At 36.0% G+C, this 17,893-nt stretch overlaps 8 protein-coding genes across 8 annotated transcripts; 4 read left to right on the forward strand and 4 right to left on the reverse strand. All coding sequences in view use genetic code 12, as the record gives it.

Annotated features, from left to right (window-relative positions):
* Nucleotides 1–685: 685 nt before the first annotated feature.
* VTC4 (Vtc4p) lies at nucleotides 686–2,872 on the reverse strand (the record flags this gene model as incomplete). The annotated part of the gene is made up of 1 exon (XM_049322682.1): nucleotides 686–2,872. One exon carries the CDS (start codon nucleotides 2,870–2,872, stop codon nucleotides 686–688), a length of 2,187 nt encoding a protein of 728 aa, XP_049181275.1.
* Nucleotides 2,873–3,945: 1,073 nt separating this feature from the next.
* Nucleotides 3,946–4,491, reverse strand: KGF56_001549 (uncharacterized protein; the record flags this gene model as incomplete). The annotated part of the gene is made up of 1 exon (XM_049322683.1): nucleotides 3,946–4,491. One exon carries the CDS (start codon nucleotides 4,489–4,491, stop codon nucleotides 3,946–3,948), a length of 546 nt encoding a protein of 181 aa, XP_049181276.1.
* A 637-nt stretch (nucleotides 4,492–5,128) lies between these two features.
* On the reverse strand, nucleotides 5,129–6,214 carry DAO2 (Dao2p; the record flags this gene model as incomplete). The annotated part of the gene is made up of 1 exon (XM_049322685.1): nucleotides 5,129–6,214. The coding sequence occupies one exon, from the start codon at nucleotides 6,212–6,214 to the stop codon at nucleotides 5,129–5,131; it is 1,086 nt and encodes a 361-aa protein (XP_049181277.1).
* A 366-nt stretch (nucleotides 6,215–6,580) lies between these two features.
* Nucleotides 6,581–7,339, forward strand: CSH3 (Csh3p; the record flags this gene model as incomplete). Its single annotated transcript, XM_049322686.1, has 1 exon — nucleotides 6,581–7,339. One exon carries the CDS (start codon nucleotides 6,581–6,583, stop codon nucleotides 7,337–7,339), a length of 759 nt encoding a protein of 252 aa, XP_049181278.1.
* A 536-nt stretch (nucleotides 7,340–7,875) lies between these two features.
* Nucleotides 7,876–8,227, forward strand: KGF56_001552 (uncharacterized protein; the record flags this gene model as incomplete). Its single annotated transcript, XM_049322687.1, has 2 exons — nucleotides 7,876–7,932; nucleotides 8,036–8,227. 2 exons carry the CDS (start codon nucleotides 7,876–7,878, stop codon nucleotides 8,225–8,227), a joined length of 249 nt encoding a protein of 82 aa, XP_049181279.1.
* Nucleotides 8,228–8,532: 305 nt separating this feature from the next.
* KGF56_001553 (mitochondrial 54S ribosomal protein uL22m) lies at nucleotides 8,533–9,435 on the forward strand (the record flags this gene model as incomplete). Its single annotated transcript, XM_049322688.1, has 1 exon — nucleotides 8,533–9,435. One exon carries the CDS (start codon nucleotides 8,533–8,535, stop codon nucleotides 9,433–9,435), a length of 903 nt encoding a protein of 300 aa, XP_049181280.1.
* A 3,720-nt stretch (nucleotides 9,436–13,155) lies between these two features.
* On the forward strand, nucleotides 13,156–14,040 carry MOH1 (Moh1p; the record flags this gene model as incomplete). Its single annotated transcript, XM_049322689.1, has 1 exon — nucleotides 13,156–14,040. The coding sequence occupies one exon, from the start codon at nucleotides 13,156–13,158 to the stop codon at nucleotides 14,038–14,040; it is 885 nt and encodes a 294-aa protein (XP_049181281.1).
* Nucleotides 14,041–15,145: 1,105 nt separating this feature from the next.
* DOT4 (ubiquitin-specific protease) lies at nucleotides 15,146–17,671 on the reverse strand (the record flags this gene model as incomplete). The annotated part of the gene is made up of 1 exon (XM_049322690.1): nucleotides 15,146–17,671. One exon carries the CDS (start codon nucleotides 17,669–17,671, stop codon nucleotides 15,146–15,148), a length of 2,526 nt encoding a protein of 841 aa, XP_049181282.1.
* Nucleotides 17,672–17,893: the final 222 nt, after the last annotated feature.

A 17,893-nucleotide genomic window follows, 5' to 3' on the forward strand; every position in this document is an offset into this window, starting at 1 on the left:
CAATTTATATAAGTTTCTTTTTTTTTATTTTTTCAGTACTAACGACGACACTAGAGACACTAAAGACATTAGCGACACTAACGACACTATCGAGCGAAGCGAGATAGTGGAGCAGCGTTAACAACGCCGACAGTGGTTTCATAGTACGACACTAGCGACACTATCGCGACACTATTGCGACACTATTGCGACACTATTGCGACACTATTGCGACACTATATTGCTTCGCTCGATGATGGAGCAACAGTGACTACATCGACACTAGCGACAAAATTAATATGTAATGCGAAAAAGGGCATCTAAACTAGTATTATTGGTGGATTTAACTTTGAGGTTTATAGAAAGTGGAATTAAGATATTATATGATGACTCAAATTTATAGTGGATAGGAAAATGTTTCCAGCAGTAATAAAAGAAAAGTGGGGGATTGTGTCGCTAGTGTCGGTATAGTCAGTGCTATTCCACCATCTCGCTTCGCTCGATAGTGTCGCGGGACTGGGGGGGGGACTAAATAATGTTTAAATGTTCAATTACTTTTTTTGGAGTTATATTATTATGAATATGAGATCTATGCCCCTTAAATCTTACACAAGTTCAAGTATTTAGAAAGAATAGCAACTGTGATCTCTATATACTACACCCGTCTCCTTCTTGTTGATTTCTCTCTCTCTCTCTCTCTCTCTCTCTACCAATCATAATACTTAAAAACAAATGTGGCGAAAGTAGACAAAAACAAACAAGCACATATCATGTTTGGTCCAAATTTATCACCATACTGAACGGGGTTCTTTTCTCTAATCATCAAGACTCGCCATATATACGTATATGTAGCATATCCCAATACGAACAATGCAGTGAAAAAAAACCCAATACTTGCCGTGAGCGCGCTATTTGAGCCATAGTTCAATAAACTAGTTGCCGTGAATCCCAAGAGCATACCAATACTAATCCAGCTCAAGAAAGTACGCTCATTTGCAAAATAAACCTTTGGCTCGATTCTAACAGGAACACAAATCTTCTTACCTGGAGGAAGTTTGTCTTTGAAAGTAGCATTCAAGTCAAAATTTGTACCTGGTTTAACGGTGAATGTGCGGTCGTCATTGAAATAATAAAGGAATTTGCCATACAAATGGTAAAGACAATTTCTTACTGGTGAATTAGTATGACGCGATGAATAGTTATTAGGCAACAAAAGTGGAACTTGCTCGTCCAAGTCATCTTCTAAGGGATTGGTATCGTTGGAAAAATGTACACCACCGGTGTAGTATGAAGATCCAGTTAGTTCCTCATCATCCAAATCATTACCGCTGGTACTATCGCCCAATAACCTTTGCTGAGATTGGGGATTATGGTGACGTTGAATACCATACTCTTCAACGATTTTAGGCTTTCTAATATCAACATCCATTTGAGTATACCAGAATGGTAACAAATTAACCATATCTGTTAATAAAGTAGCCCCGCCATGGATGAATTTGGAGAATTTGGGTACAGCTTCAACCAAATGAGAATTAATCAATTCTCTTATCCACATTGGTGGCTCTTGGCCCAACTGAGTTTGCAATTTAACTTCCAAAACAGCATAAGGGAATCTGCAAACATCCTTTTCTGGTAATTGGCTAAATGGGTAGTCTATTCCAATATCCATTCTTCTCCAGTTTCCATGGGTTCTATCATACCCATCAAAATCATCTTCTCTAACCATAGTGAGTTCAGTGTCTAATGAAATACGCACTCTGGCATCTCCTGGTAACTGGAATGCAGTTCTATTATAAAACGATCTCATAACTGGACGATACTTCTCTTTCAAAATACGATATTGAACTTCTTTGGCTAATCTCTCCAAGTTTTCAATTTCTTGTAAAGATTTCTTTCCTTCTTTTCTCATTTTTTCAAAAACCTCACTAGCTTTAAGCTCACCACTAAGGAAACTATTGACTTTTTTCTCCTTAAGGCTAAATCTTGCCTTGACTGATTTCTCTCCGGTCCAATCTTCTCTATGAGTTTTCCTTTCAACGAAAATTTGATCAGATTTCATTCCACCGTACCATCTTAATCTAATAGCTTCGGCACCTTCATCTTTTCTCAATCTTCCATAGTACAAGTCCATATCCTTGTTATCGAAATAAATTGAGGTGATTGCACTATCCTCAGGCTCAAACTCCTTATCAGCATTGAAAACCAAGACTGGTAAATGTTTCAAAATAATCAATTTCAATTCAGTAATATTATCAGGATGAACCCAATATTTTGTAGTTTGTCTTACGAAATTCTGTTGCGATCCGCCAGCTGAAGAGTCTCCTTTGACTGGACTACCTCTAGTTCTAACCAAATCATATAATTTACTCAACTTAACAATCAAGTTGTCATAATTATCCTTGTAAAAGGGCTTTGAATTCAATCTAGCCTGGAAAACTGGTTTCAAATGATAGTGAGTAGACTTGTCGTGTTTCTTGATAATCTTTTGGAACCCGGTATAGTTTAACCTTGTAAACTTGGCCAAGTCATGAACATCTGCAATAATATCGGAAAGTTCTTCTTCTAAATCTTCAAAGTCCTGTTCCTGAGGAGGGTGGCTAACCAATGGGTCATGATTTTGATAACGCTGCAAGGTATTAACCACTTCGTGGACATATTTTTCACTTTCTTTAATTCTTCTGTTTACTTCAGTGTTCTTAACTTTTGTAAAGGAATAAACCTTATCCAACTCGGCTTCTAATGCATTTAGAAAATCTTCTTCTAACCGGTTGTTCCACTCATAGTCATTATCTTTCAAACTTTTTTTCAATTGGTGTTTCAAGTCATCGTACGAAATATAGTAGAATGAATAATTCTTAATTAATGCCTTTCTCAAATGCTCACCAAACTTCATTTAGGCAAAAAAGTTATAGGAAAAGGAAGAACAAGAAAAAAGACTGACAAAATATCAAAGCTATCAAAGCTCTAGGGGGGACCCGCGCGGTTGTAGGGAAGCGTTGCAAAGGACCTGGACCTACTCAATGGGCAGAATGAATTGAAAATAATAACAACTCAAACTATGAAGAAAAAAAAAGAACGGAAGAAAGGAAGAAGAAAAAATTAAACCTTGTTGAAATACAAGGCCAATGAGTTTATCCTGAAATACAAGGCTAATGAGTTTATGCTAAAATTGAATGAAAAATCAATTGGGCTTCTCATGCTGGAGATGGGTCTACGCAGTATGTGTTACTGTTGGCTAATGTCCAAAACAGGCATATAAATTATATGGCTTTCTCTATTTAAAGTAGTGGGCGGTTAGCTTTAAACTTGAAACTAAAATGAAAATGAAAGCACCATTAACAAAAAAGGCTTTTGTTATTGCGATTACATAATATTGTCCACTATAGTTATGTAATAAGAACTCGACCTTTCTATCAGCACAGTAAATATTATTATGTAACAAATTATGTAGAAGAAATAAATTCTTACTTAATATGTGCACCACGTGGACATTAATTATTTACTCTTGCTTACCAATGCACTAGTCCATCGAGCAAAGCGAAAGAGAGAAGAATAGAATATCGAGCAAAGCGAGATATTCGAAAGAGAAAAGAATAGAGACTGGTGAAAAGAATAGAGACCGGTGAAAAGAAAAGAGGCTGGAGACTATACAGGTAGACAAGACAGGAGTAGAAAAGACTCGAAAATTGATGAAATTTAGAGAAATCTACTGGTCTTCATTTAGATGTAAAATTAAGTCGTAGTTATAGTAACTTTGCTCCTATCTCAATTTGCTCGTAACTAGTCAATGTGCTCGATAGTCATAACTAGTCAATGTACTCGATAGTCATAACTAGTCAATGTGCTCGATAGTCATAACTAGTCAATGTGCTCGACTATCTCGCTTTGCTCGATAGTGTATATGTTCCTCTCTCCCTCCCTTCTCCCTCCAAGACTTGACTACCGGCTGCTTAGTCAGAATACACATCAAGTAGTTAGGTTCCCTTTTGTGATTTGCTTCTTCTTCTTCTTCTTTTTCTCAACCTGATCCTTCAAGGCTTCATTAAATTCTTTAAATGATTCTTGAGTCTTTCGAAAAACACCCAAAATTTGCAAAAAGTAAACTAATAAACCACCAAATACCTCCAGTTGTCCAAATACCGTCTTTTCGCCACCACTAGCTTCACCACCACCAGTTTCACTACTGTCTTCTGCCAGTTCAAGTAAACTTATATCAAATGAGTGAGTCCCATAGAATATCCAAGGATGTATCAAATTGCCCTGCCATACTAATTTATCATCACTTTTTTCTAGTATTTTGGGGTAAATAGTACTTGTGTGATTTGTTCCTTTCAATTTTAAATCAATTTGTAGTTCATCACCTACTTCCAACTCGGAAGTTTCTTGGTTAGTGAATTTTTGAAAATGCGTCATGAACGGATTCCATGAAAAAAAAGATTTGTAATCAAACAAGACTTGTCTTACTTCCTCTGGAGAGGCATTGATTATTATATGGGTCTGTATACTAGGCATTGTTGAAAATATGTATGAGCTTGTTACCAGAGTAAGAACGTATTTTTATAAAAAAAAAAAAAGGGGGGGTGGAAGAACTGTACTTTCACAAATATGGAGAAGCAGGGGAAGGTTATTACGATAATACTAAAGTTCAATCTAGTTTTTGATTCAACTGTTGATGAAAATAGGAAAGAAATAAAAAAGGTACTTCGAAAAAGGGCGTAGACATTCCACACAGGTTGGATAACCTTTTATCATGGTATAGCAATGCATACACTCCATATCAGGTTGAGTATATGTTGTTATTATCATCTCTACATTGCAACTTTGTAGAGGACAATGAACTCTTGTACACAAAATAATATATGTTATCTTTGTGTCTCTGTACAGTTTTTTTTTTTTCCTTATTTCTTTAGGGGGTTTGTATATCATCCCCTTAAGATGCTAAGACTATCGAGGAAAGTGAGATAGTCGAAAGAGAGAAGAAAAGAGACTGGAGACTAGACTAGACTCGCTTTGCTCGATATTCGAAAGAGAAAAGAAAAGAGACTGGAGACTATGCTAGACTCGCTTTGCTCGATAGTCGAAAGAGAAAAGAAAAGAGACTGGAGACTAGACTAGACTCGCTTTGCTCGTCTAGTCTCCTCTCCTCTCCTCATAGCTTTGACTTTGTAATTGCGCTATTTACTAATTCAAGAACTTTTAAACTTGATCCATAACTCAACTCGTATCCCATTCCACCAGCACCATAATTATTAACAACAAATTGTCCGTTATGTTTCTCAAGATCAACTTTTAATCCACCGCGCCTCATTGGTCTTAATCCAACATTAATTCGGATGATATCAAAATACTTTTCACCCAGTGGTGTGGCTTTCATCAAGTCTGGAAAGTATTTTTTGCCCAATTGAAGTAAATGTTTACTATCACTTTCACGAATTTTGAGGCAAGTGTCGCCTACTTGTTTTGTACCTCCTAGTATAATACCACCATTCAAGGGTCTAGGAATGACAAATATCCAAGACCCGTCAGCTAGCTGATACGTTATTGTTTTATCCATATATGGACACTCCTTTGGTGGATTGATTAGTAAAGTTTGGCCACGTACGGGTATATATTTGGGGTCGTTTCCACCATAGTAGTTTAATCCTGTACCACTGCAATTGACTATAATTGGTCTACCAAAAACAAACTTATTGATATCTTGCAAGGAATTCAATTCAGCGGTTATAAATTTAACACTGTGCTCAACAAGCAATTTTCTATAAAGGTATTGCAAATATATTGCAGAATTAACAATCCAAGTATCATATTTAACCCCCAAGAACCCTCTAGGATCACTAAATTGAGCAAAATTAGACATTTCTTCACAATACCCCGGTGCACAATTTTTATATAAATCGCTGGGGTTTTGCAAGTACTCTATACCTTGAACAAATCGTATTGAACTTTCGGGGTTTGTTTGAGATACTTTCTTGAAATACTTCATTGTTTCCCTCGTCATTTTCATCTCAAAGTAATCTTTTTGAGTAGCACTGGGGAATGGCCGGAAATGAGCGCCTGCCCAAGGCGATGTATATTCATTGGACATTGTTAATGAAGCGTCCATTGTCGGATTGTGAGGACCCCATCGTGCAATTACAGTGATTTGATAATCGGATGAAAGGCTTTCACATAATGTTAACGCCGTTGTTAAACCAAGTATGCCGGCTCCTACAACAACAATATGTTTACTCGACATGATAAATGGTGAAGAGATGGTAGTAAGAAGAAGAAGAAACAAAAGAAAAAAGCAAACTCCTTACACCTCAACCTCCTTTTCAATCTACTGTACTGTTTTCGTATCCCTTTACAAATCTCGAACGATTTTTCGTTATCGCCAAATGAATATTTTTTTCATTATCTGGCGTTTCCATATACCTGTTTGAGCCTACAATGCGGTGCTCTTGACTTATTGCTCGATTAGGCAATTTTTGTAAAGAAACGGCGTTCAGAGCCAAAAAAAAAAAAAGGTGAATTCTGGAACTTATTAGTGAACAATTAAAGGAAAACTTATACTGGAGGAAAACATTTGCTTTTCTTCGACTCTGGTTGTCACTGTTACACAATGGTTAGGTTAATGAAATACAAGGAGGTTGTGCCAATTGGTACCGCGTTGATTATTGCAGCGTCAACATTTGGTCTTGGTGCCGTTTATGGGAATTGGCCTTATGACGTGAATACATTATGGAGACATACAGATCCCAACGGGATAAGCAAATCTTTAGTTCATTATCAAACATGGGGAGAATCACCAAATTACATTCATCATACTTTACATTTTGTTGCATTTTTAGGTCTTGTTGGGCACTTTATTAAGTTGTATAAACCAGATGAAGAAGCTAAATATTTCGAGTATGGATCATTAGGATTATACATGGTTGCAGTTATTATTTATTTAACCAATTTACGTACTGGTGTTGTGTCATGTATCACTGGCAAATGGGGCGATGTTGATTTTGAAACAGGTATTAATGTAATGGCTGCTTCCCAAGTCATGATCGTTTTAGTTTTGGTGGGTGTATTGGTTTTGCAAGGTGGCTTGTATTATGCCCAATGGTATGATGAGCAGTTGAAATTGGAATTCTATGAAAACGAAGCTAGAGAAGCAGCTGCTGCTGCAGAAGCTCAGGCTATGGAAGAGGAAAAATTGGTCAAGAAGGGGAGAAAAAGTAAGAAAGAAAAGGAGAAAGAGAAGGAGAAAGAGAAAGAAGATGATGGTGAAAAGGATGATATTGATGGAATTGAATTAGTGGTTAATAAAGAAACAAGCGGTAGTCATGGTAAAAGAACAAGGAAATCAAGCGCTAAAAAAAGAAAATCGTGAGATGATAAATAACACACACGCATAATATATATGTATATGTATATATATATGTATAGTTGGATTTTATTTGAAGACTAAGTTGTGTGGATCATGCACATAACATATGTATACATTGTTGACACTATCGACACTACACTATCGAGCAGAGCGAGATAGTGGAGCACACTGACTACACCTATACACTATCGAGCAGAGCGAGATAGTATTGATAGCGTCTGTGGCAGATAGTGTCAGTATCGGTGGCAGGTAGTGTCAATGTCTGTGGCAGATAGTGTCAGTATCAGTGGCAGGTAGTGTCAATGTCTGTGGCAGATAGTGTCAGAATCGGTGGCAGCTAATGTGCTCCACTATCTCGCTCTGCTCGATAGTGTCGCTCGATAGTGTCGCATTACGACTCTCTCTTTTTTGCGACAAAACTTTTATTTTTCGTACTAACCAATTGAACTAAACAAAAAACTTGATTACCTCTCACACCTTTTTTGTATACCTTGGAGAAGTATTTCCAAAACAATAAGTGAATATTGCAACAACAAAAAATGGCGTCTGATAAAGTTTGGGGAGACAAACCAGTATATTTTAAACAGCCAATAAGGGTATGTTGATATTCGAATGGGTGTCGGTGTAGTCAGTACTGCTCCACTATCTCGCTTTGCTCGATAGTACTACTTACTAACTTTTTTCCATTTTAATCTTTAGTGGATGAGGTATCATGCACATGTAAATCCAGCAATATTTTTATCGGTTGTATTGGGATTGGCTGGTCCCACGCTATTATTTTTATCCCCATTAAGAAGAAAATACCTTTACCCTGATCATGAGCCTATTCCTTTTGTTTATCCAATACCTCAGAGACCAAGAGACTTGAATTTGAAAGGTTATGATGATTAGTTAAAGGATGAATGTGGTTAGAGAGAGACAATAAAGAAAATCTGACGAAATAAATGAGATAGGTGTTGCTGGCTTACAAGGACTCGGTGTATTTACTCAAATGTAAAGATATATTTAAATTTCAACATTTGGCTCTATTTCAATCCTCTTTCAAGTAGTCTTTCTTTTTCCCCCTTGAATAAAAAAAAAATTGGTATTGATTGAAAAATTCATTCAACTGGGTGGAAAAGAAAAAAAAAAAAAATTTTTCAGTGCAATAGAAACTCAAACACCGACATTAGTTGAAGAAGCTAGCGAAATATACCATGAACAGGTTGTCATTGGTAGCTAGGCCACTACTAAGAATAAGTAGAGTTTCTCCAATACAATATAGACACATCTTCACCACTCAAGTATGTTACAATAATCCATTTGGAAAGCTCACATCTTCACCGGTTCAGAAGAAACAATCCCCAGATATAAAGGAAAAAGAAGAAGAAGGAGGCACATCGCCGCCACCTGTGGTAAAGAACGAGGAAGGAGAAATTGATATCGACTCTATAACACCAGAGAATGATGCAAAGTTAATTGAATATTATGCCGATAAAGCTAAGGAAGAGGAATCAAAGACTAAAATAGAATCTTTAATCCATCCATTGAAGATAACTCTCTATAACAAAGTTGTTAAAGAGAATGGGTTTTTCAAGAATGATCAAATCGTCAAGCATGCAGATAAATTCCTCAAATTCCATTTAACTCCCGAGGAAATTGAAATATTAGAGCCAACGATTTTTCTTGAATCGTTACGTATTAAATCATCGATGAAAAAAGCCACTGTAGTAAATCGTTTTGTTCGTGGGATGAATGTTAAAACAGCTATTACTCAATTACACTTCAACCCGAAGAAGATGTCTACTGAATTAGAAAAACTTTTGAAGCAAGGATTGGAAAAAGCACAAAAATTGGGGTATAACGAAGATAAAATCTATATTGCTAGGTTATGGACCGGTAGTGATGGGGATTGGAAGAAAAGAATAGACATCAAAGGAAGAGGAAGACACGGTATTATTCAACATAAATATATTCACTTGAAATGTGTTATAAAAACTGAACAAACTAAACGTAGACTAGATTGGGAAAAAGCAGAGAAGGAGAGATTGAAAAAGCCAAGGATGTTTTTGAATAACGAGCCTTTGAATATTAAAGTCAGACCTTGGTATAAATGGTAGAAATGAGGTAAGAGGAGGTGTAGATTGTTTATTTGGTTGCTACCGCGAACCCGTGTATATATATGGTTATGTTTATGTATGTTTTATATAGTGACACTATCGAGTAGTACTCCACTATCTCGCTTCGCTCGATAGTGGAGCAGATATATATATATATATATCATGTAGTGACACTATCGAGCGACCGTCAGTGCTGCTCCACTATCTCGCTCTGCTCGATAGTGTTGCACTACACTGTAGTGATTAAAAGTCTGAAGGAACACCAACTAGAGCTGAAGAGAATGGCTCTTTTGTCGCCTCTACTTCGTGAGATGATTGAGGACGATAGGTAGCGATAATAAATCTAGGGCAACATTGTCGGTTGCAAAAAGAAAAAAAAAATCACGACACAGAGGTGAAATTATTGCTAATTTCATGGTTTGAGGATTTTTGAGAGGTTGGGAAAAGGAAAGCAAGATGAGAAGGGGTAGAGAAGAGTTGTTGAGGTGGAGATATGAATGAAACTTTGGGACGAAAAAGAGGTACTTTTCCAAAAAAAGATTGGTTCTGATTCTGTCAAGAAACATACTATTAACTTATTAGGAAGGGAATTTTTTGTCCAAGTCTATTTGCAACAATATGAAACGTACAAGAAATACTACTTGATTGATTTACAAACGGTTTCGAATGGAGAATGTCCAGAATCATATTACAGGTTAAATACATAATTGCAAGCTTGGAAAGTTTAGGCCGGGTATTTTTTTTTTTTTCTTCCTCTTCTTCTTCTTTATATTTTCTTCAAAGGATTACAGAAGACACATTAATACTGGAAGGAAATGCAAGAGAAATTACCAACGTAACAAAGGGTAATGTAGAAGCACAACATCTATTTTAGGAACAAAAGAAAAGGTGAGGAGAGAAGGAGGGGGAGAGAAGCGTAACGATATATTTGTCATGAGCAATAAGTTTTTGGAAAGACTTGATATAAAATAAAAATAACCAAAAAGTAAACTTTAAGAGTCTATTACACATATATAAAAAAAAGAAAGGAAAAGAAACAAAGAAGGATAGAAAAGGAAAAGAAACAAAGAAGGATAGAAAAGGAAAAGAAACAAAGAAGGATACAGGAAACGAATGAAAGAAGGTGATGTCAAGCTTTGATCTCTGACTTAGAGGAGAACTTTTACTTGTTATATAATAAGTGCAGGAAATTATGAATCCATGAGTTATAAATAATCATTTTTGTCTAGTTCTTGCCAAATTCTTGCAAAAAAAAACAAAAAAAAAAAAACGAATGAAGTTGACGACTTAAATGGTCATCACTTTTTTCCGTATACTCCTCTCTTCACCTCTTTCACTCATTTTTACAACACTGTTCAGACTATACTGCTTTTATCACACTACTTTTATCATGCTGCGGCTATATCTTTTTACAAGCGACTCTCACATAGTCATTCAGTTCCTGTTTTTTTTTTGGTGCAATTGAATGACTTTACCTAGTTTTCCCTCTTTATGTTAAAAATAAGGACAAAAAAAAAAGAATCGAAAAACTAACTAAACCTATTTTTTGCTTCAGAGGAATAAATAAGAAAATTCATTTAAATATAGCATACATTCATAGAAAGAGAAATACATGGATATGCAATATTAGTTTGCCACTACTTTTTTCCTTGGTGTTCCGATGTAGGTTGTGTTTGTTGTTGTAGGACAGAAGAAGTAACTTTTCTTTATTTTTTTCCCGCAACAGTAAGCCCACAGGGACGGGGAGAACCAGCCGGAGTACGCTACAAGGGTAAAAATAATGGAAATTCACGATATACTAATTGATACAAAATTTAGAAATGAAGTTTCCCGATTTTTGATAACTTTTTGATAAACTTATCTCTAGGTGCTCCCGACTCTGCTGGGATTGCTGCAACTGTACTACGGACTTTTACTGGCACTGTTTCTGCTCTACCCCAGTTACTGCTAGCTTCACTAGCACTGTGTCGGACATTTATTTTTTTGGTAATTGTAGGTATATTGCAATGCATCATGCATAGTTTCACATTTTTCTCATGACTTTTTGTTAAAGAAGGGGAGCCACTTTTCTTTTCGTTCATATAAGCTCAAGCTCGCAAGGTCATAGGCTAATGTTGCCTACATATAACGACTTCAGCGGGTTCAATTTGGTAGTTGATGCAAGATGTAGCAGACAGACAATTAAACAGACAGACAATTTAATAGACAATTGAATATATGGAGATAAACAGATTAAACAGACGGAGAGAGGTAGAGAAGAAGAGAAAGAGGAAAAAAAAAAAAAAAGAGGCGACAAGCTACTCTTGTTAAAATACGACCTTATAGTAGAGTAATTGTTTATCATTGTTCAGCAATTGATAAGCAATTGTAAGGCATTGTTAGGCAATATCGAGTAGGGAGAGTGTTTTGTTGCTGGTAGTGCGGTTATTATTGTAGATAAGGTTCTACATGGAGATATATGTATTTCTCATTCTTTTTTATTTTCTTTAGACTCTGGCGGTTAATTTTATGGAGGAAAAACAAAGACTAAAGTGAATAATATGTGTTAGAGTCACCAGCTTCAATCTGGTCACATAGTCAGACACACAAAAGACATATCATTACAATCACCACAGAGATCCGACACCCAATGCATTCATTATTAAATCCTCTTTTTCTTTTTTTTTTTTTTGGTTCAATTTAGACAAAATTGAACTCCTCAAAATTCAGACTCCACGGGAAAATGAACTTGGTGTGACGGGATAAGCAACTTGTTTATTCCCAACTTTTTTTTTCTTTGATTATATGCAACCTGAGGAAAAGATTAAGATGAGATATTTCTTCTACTTTTTATTTCTTTTCCATTCCTGTTCATTTCAATTGTGAATTTCATTGGTTTTAAGCTTTGAATTGTTTGTTTCATCCTTTGAAAGACTGATAGGTAAATAAAATTTAGTTATAAAAAAAGAAGTTATTATTTTAATTATGTACATACACACCACCACTGTGAGTTAGTAGTACCACTACTGCCAGTAGTAGTAGTAGTGGCAGTAGTACCAGTACTACTACTACTACTACTGGTACTACTGGTACTACTGGTATTAAAAGTAGATACATTACTAATAAATTATACACTGTATTACACTGTATAATTATAGAATAACTCTATAGTTACATACTATATAATATACTTACTCATATTTTAAATGTCCCTTATATACTACTTCTCTTATAGTCTCCATATATATATATATATATATATATATACATTTGCTATTCTTTTATTCTATACAATAATTTCTACTATATAAGTTACTCACTAGGAATATTGACCAAGTGACTTTACAACCCAGTGACCGTCTCATACTCAGCAGCTTCTAATCCAACCACACCTCACACCACCGCCCTACCACCCCCCCTTTTTTTTTCCCTTCTGGCTACCCCCTTCCCCCTTTCATCCTTAGTTGAAACCAGCCAACTATCACCATTTTTACATGCTTCTTTTGTTTCTGGTCTCTGCAACATCACATATAACGAAAATAAGAATCATTTTATCGATATAACAATATATTTTATATTCCTACGCCACACTCAATTTTTACTCCAAGAAACCAGTCAAGTGACAACCAAGGGGGTTTTTATCTGACTTTTATAAGAAGAAGAAGAAATTAGCATTACTTATAGCTAACTACATCCTTTTCTTTTTTTCTTTTTTTTGCCCTTATCATTGGTTTTGCAAAAATGGGGTTAAAGTGTACTGATTACTTTGAGAACTCAAAGTACGACTCCCCAGATATTCAAATTATAACATGTAGAGGATGCTCAAGCCATTTGTGCTTATCGGATTTGATATTGTCTGACAATTTCAACGGTTCTTCTGGTCCCGCTTATCTAGTAGACTTCCTCATTAATATCATAATCAGCCCAGTAACTGAAGATACTCAGATGAAGACTGGGTTATACAAGATTAACAAAATCAAATGCCACCAATGTTTAAACAATTTAGGCTGGTTTTATAAGAAATCATATTCATACTCGGAAACTTACAAAGAGGGCAAATTTGTTATTGAAAAGAGTTTTATCAGATTTAGTGATAATCTATCAACTACTCAAATACTCAAGGAAAAAGCCATGCAAAGTAGATATAGAAGATTTAGCAATAGCAATAGCAGCAGTAGCAGCAGTACCACAACTAGTAACAGCAACAGCAACAACAACAATAATAATAATCAATACGGATCTGCTTTGACAATTGGAAAAGAAGCCGCTGGTGATTCATTAATGGTAGTCGATGGAGAAATTATTGATGGGCTTAATGAAGATCAAGAAAAGAATGCTGCTCTATCTACACTTTCAAAAATGTATAAAAAGACGAGAAGAACTTCTTCCTCCTCGTCTTCATCTGGTTCGTTTGGTGAGGCAATTAATGGCAATTTACTAAATAGATTGAGGTTTCCTAATAGGAATTCAGAAACTGAAACCTTTGGCAACGCTGCAAATGCGTCTATCGCCGCCACCACTGCTGCTTCTACTACTGCTGGTGTTGGTGTAGGTACTGGTACACTTGAAAGCAATCAAATTATCTATGAGGATACAGGCAATAGCAATGTGTTTATCGACACGTGAATTTTGAAAAGAGTAAAAAGTCATGCCTAAAATTCTCAATGTGTTTGCGTCCACTTTAAGAGTTGAGAAAAGTGGAAACAACAGGAGTCGGTATAATTATCTCGCAAAGCCTCACTTTAGAACACACGCGCCAACAGAGAAAAAGAAAGAGAGCGAGAGAGAGAGAGAGAAAGAGAAAGAGAGAAAGAGAAAGAGAAAGAGAGAAAGAGAAAGAGAGAGAGAGAAAGAGAAAGAGAAAAAGAGAGAAAGAGAAAGAGAGAGAAAGTGTGTTTATTCTATTGATACAATAACAAGAGGTCCTTTGGTGGTTTTTATTTTTTTTAGTTTTTTGGTTTGGTTTTTGGTTTTTGGTTTTTGGTTTTTGGTTTTTGGTATTTTGGTATTTTGGTATTTTGGTATTGTGGTTTTTTTATTCTTGGTTTTTTGGTCTTTGGTTTTTCATTTGTTCACTTTTGATTTTCATTTTTGGATAATTTTGATGGTGACAATTTAATGATGGTGGATTGGTGAGAATGATATTCTCCTCGATTATTTTTTTTTTTTTTGATTACATTAATACCCTTTCCTCCCACCACCACACACTATACACACATCCTCTCATTGTTTTATATAGCCTTGTTTTTTTTTTTGTTTTTGTTTTTGTTGTCAGTTTTATGTTTGTTAATAAAATTAATCTTTATAAACTATTCTATTTTACTCGTCTCTTACTCATCTATCAATCATCGCTTTCAAGACTGCCCAGTGAGTAGTGATCCAAAAATAGGAGTGTTGACTTTGATTTATTGTGGTCTTTTTTTTTTTTTTATCTTGTCGGCGATAAGAATCTGCAACGGCTAACAACACCCGATAAGAAAAATAAATCGGCGTTAGTTTTTCTCCTCATTTTTAGTTAATCTTGGTGCTACCAAGCGTACTTTGCGATAAGGTAACATAAAATAGCACCCGAGGAAAACAAGGTTGAACCAGCTGTCGGGGGGCAGGGGGGGGGGGGGGGGTGTTTACTTGCCTCTACTAATACCAACGTATTCTCTTTTCTTTATTTTATCAGAAATAATTTATATATAAGCCTCCTAAATAACAAGTGAAAACAACAAAATTTTATGCTCTAATTTTTTTTTGGAGTCAATTTCGTATATACCAAAACATAAGCATTAGGATCCGACAATGCTTTTCTTTCCTCGATAGGATTTATATACTCATCATCATAAGTAGCCCAAGTATGTCCATTTGGCTGTAATACATGAATGATATAATGTCCCAGAGAAATCAGTCTTCCTTCATGAACAATCACTGCTATTAATCTATATCTGGCTGTATCATTCTCCCTATCCATGAAGCGTGACAAGTCAAGGTATTTTGAGTAGTTTATTGATTGTTTTACCTTAGATGATTGGTTACCATTGAATTTAAACCGTTTGAGATGAATAGTAAGCGTCTCTGGCGCAGTAATTATACTTGATATTTTGTTAGCATGAGTAAACCTCTTACATTTATCACAAAAATAACCTGATTTTTGATCAGATTCTGTCTTTTTCAATATTTCATTTGAGAAAAAATCATTTATTGATTTTTCAATTGAAAATTTATTATTATGAGCAGCAGCAGCAGCAGCAGTAGTAGTAGTAATGATGGCGGTGGCAGTGGTGCCGGGGTTGCTGTTGTTATTATTATTGTTGTTGTTGCTACTACTACTGCTGCTGCTGACGGCAATAGTTGATTCTGATTCTGAACCGTTTGCAATATTGACATGTTTCCGTCTATTTAACCCTAATGATAAATCGTAAAACTCTTGCTTTGTTGACGAGATATTACCACATCGTAAACATGTAATCTTTTGGTTCAATAATCCCCCAAATATATCATATATTATAGACTCATTCAACTTGTGACCTTTGGGTGTCGAATCCTCTTGTAATCGAGACATTAAACTCATGAAATATTCGTGGCTATCTTCCTGTTGCCATTCACTCATCATACAGTTAATCTCATCGAGTCTCAGAATAATCTTTTTAGGGTTGATGTACAATGCTTTGGAGTTTTTAGGTGCCCACAATTTACGTGACAATTCAGCAAGAACATGACTTATTGACCTCGGCTTGAGGTTCGCACACTTACCGGAATTTATCTCATCTAGATAATGTTGTACTGCAGGAATATGTATAAGACATTGGATCGCTGAGTTCATATAACATGTAACTCCTCTATTTAACAATCCTACTGGTGGTTTCTCTTTGGCTAGTTGTCTCCAATTTTTATAGATTCTAGAAGACCCATTAGAACCTCTATCCAGAGGATTCTCATTGATGTTGTAGTAAGCATATTTATCGAGGTTTTCAGTACTATCCTCGGGTGAAGTGGGTGGCGTAGAGCTGGCCTTTGTAATGGTGCAAGTTTCCTCTTCCTCCACTTCTTCCTCATTGGCTCTTTCATTTGCATTAGAAACACTGAAACTGCGGGTGTTGTCACCATTAATAAGTTCATCTACTTTCAAATCGTGTTTTAATTTATCAAGGTCCATATCCTCATCGTCGTCCTCGTCATCATTAACACTATCTCCATTGACTCGTATCTGAGCTCGTCCATTTGGTGTTTCCTCTTCTTCCTCTTCCTCCTCCTCCTCCTCCTCCTCCTCCTCCTCGTCATCATCATCATCGTCGCCTTCTTCGTACTCTGCATCTTCGTCATCATCACCGTCTACATCTTCATCTTCATCTTCCTCCATCTCTTCCTCCCTGTCTTTATTATCTTCACTTTTTTCCGCCTCACTAAACCCTGCAAATGGAGAATTCTCCTCAAACACTTCTCCCACTGACGACAGCTCTACATCGTCATTACCTTCAGGTAAAGCAAAGCCAAATTCAATTTTTGTCTTCTCCCCTTCTTTATTCTCATCTTTTGCAAATTCTTCTCCTATATCTTCCTCATCATTCTCTTGACTCTGTGGTGGTGTGCCCCGAAATAACGATTTGAATGAGCCCCATAACATTTCCTTGGCTCTTTTAAGCGGCGGTTCTTGAGTTGACGTTGAATCTGTTCCTTCTCCAAGTTCCCCATCTCTTGGAACCTTTTCCTCTAAACTCATTTCTTGTTTGTTTTGCTCCTTTTCCTCTAAACTCATTTCTTGTTTGTTTTGCTCCTTTTCCTTTAAACTGATTTCTTGTTTGTTTTGCTCCTCCCCCTCCTCGTTCTCCCTCATTTCGTCCAATTTCCTTTTCCGCTTCTTACTTTTCTTACTCTCATACTTATTCCCCTTATATAATGCAACTGCCTCCTGTAAAGATTTTGGTCTATCTAGACTCGCCTTCTTTCCTGTCTCTCCAACAGTCGGATGCTCATTCCTTAATAACCCATCATGATTTCTCAATTTCATACTAGTTTCCTCCCTATCTTTGGCTTTTTTCGACAACACAATATACGATGCAGGTAATTGCTTTTTATCCAAGATATTTTCTTGAAATTTTGCAGGTATGAAATTGACTGGCGTGTTAAGATATCTCTGTAATATGGGATTATTGATTCCTAATGATGATGTGCCTGTCTCTTTGGAAACAATCTTGCTTGCTTGCTTATTGTTTAATACTTGGTAAATCGCACTATTTGGTGTTTGCGATGATGATGATGATCCGTTCATCTCTCTATTTGGTACCGCGTAAAAGAAAGAAAAAAAAAAAAAAAAAAAAGAAAAAAAAAATGTATTAAGCTCAAACTTTTTAGTTGTGATGGAGGAGTGGATATCTAGGGGTGCTATGTATCCTCTGTTTAAATGTACTATAGTTAACCAGGTGAAGGGGGGAAAAAAAGTCCCTATATGAACTGAGGTCTTTTGTCTTTTTTGTCTGTCTGTGTATATGTA

The sequence above is a fragment of the Candida oxycetoniae genome (assembly GCF_023343755.2).
Source record: "Candida oxycetoniae strain CBS 10844 chromosome Unknown scaffold1, whole genome shotgun sequence".
Lineage (NCBI taxonomy): Eukaryota > Fungi > Ascomycota > Pichiomycetes > Serinales > Debaryomycetaceae > Lodderomyces > Lodderomyces oxycetoniae.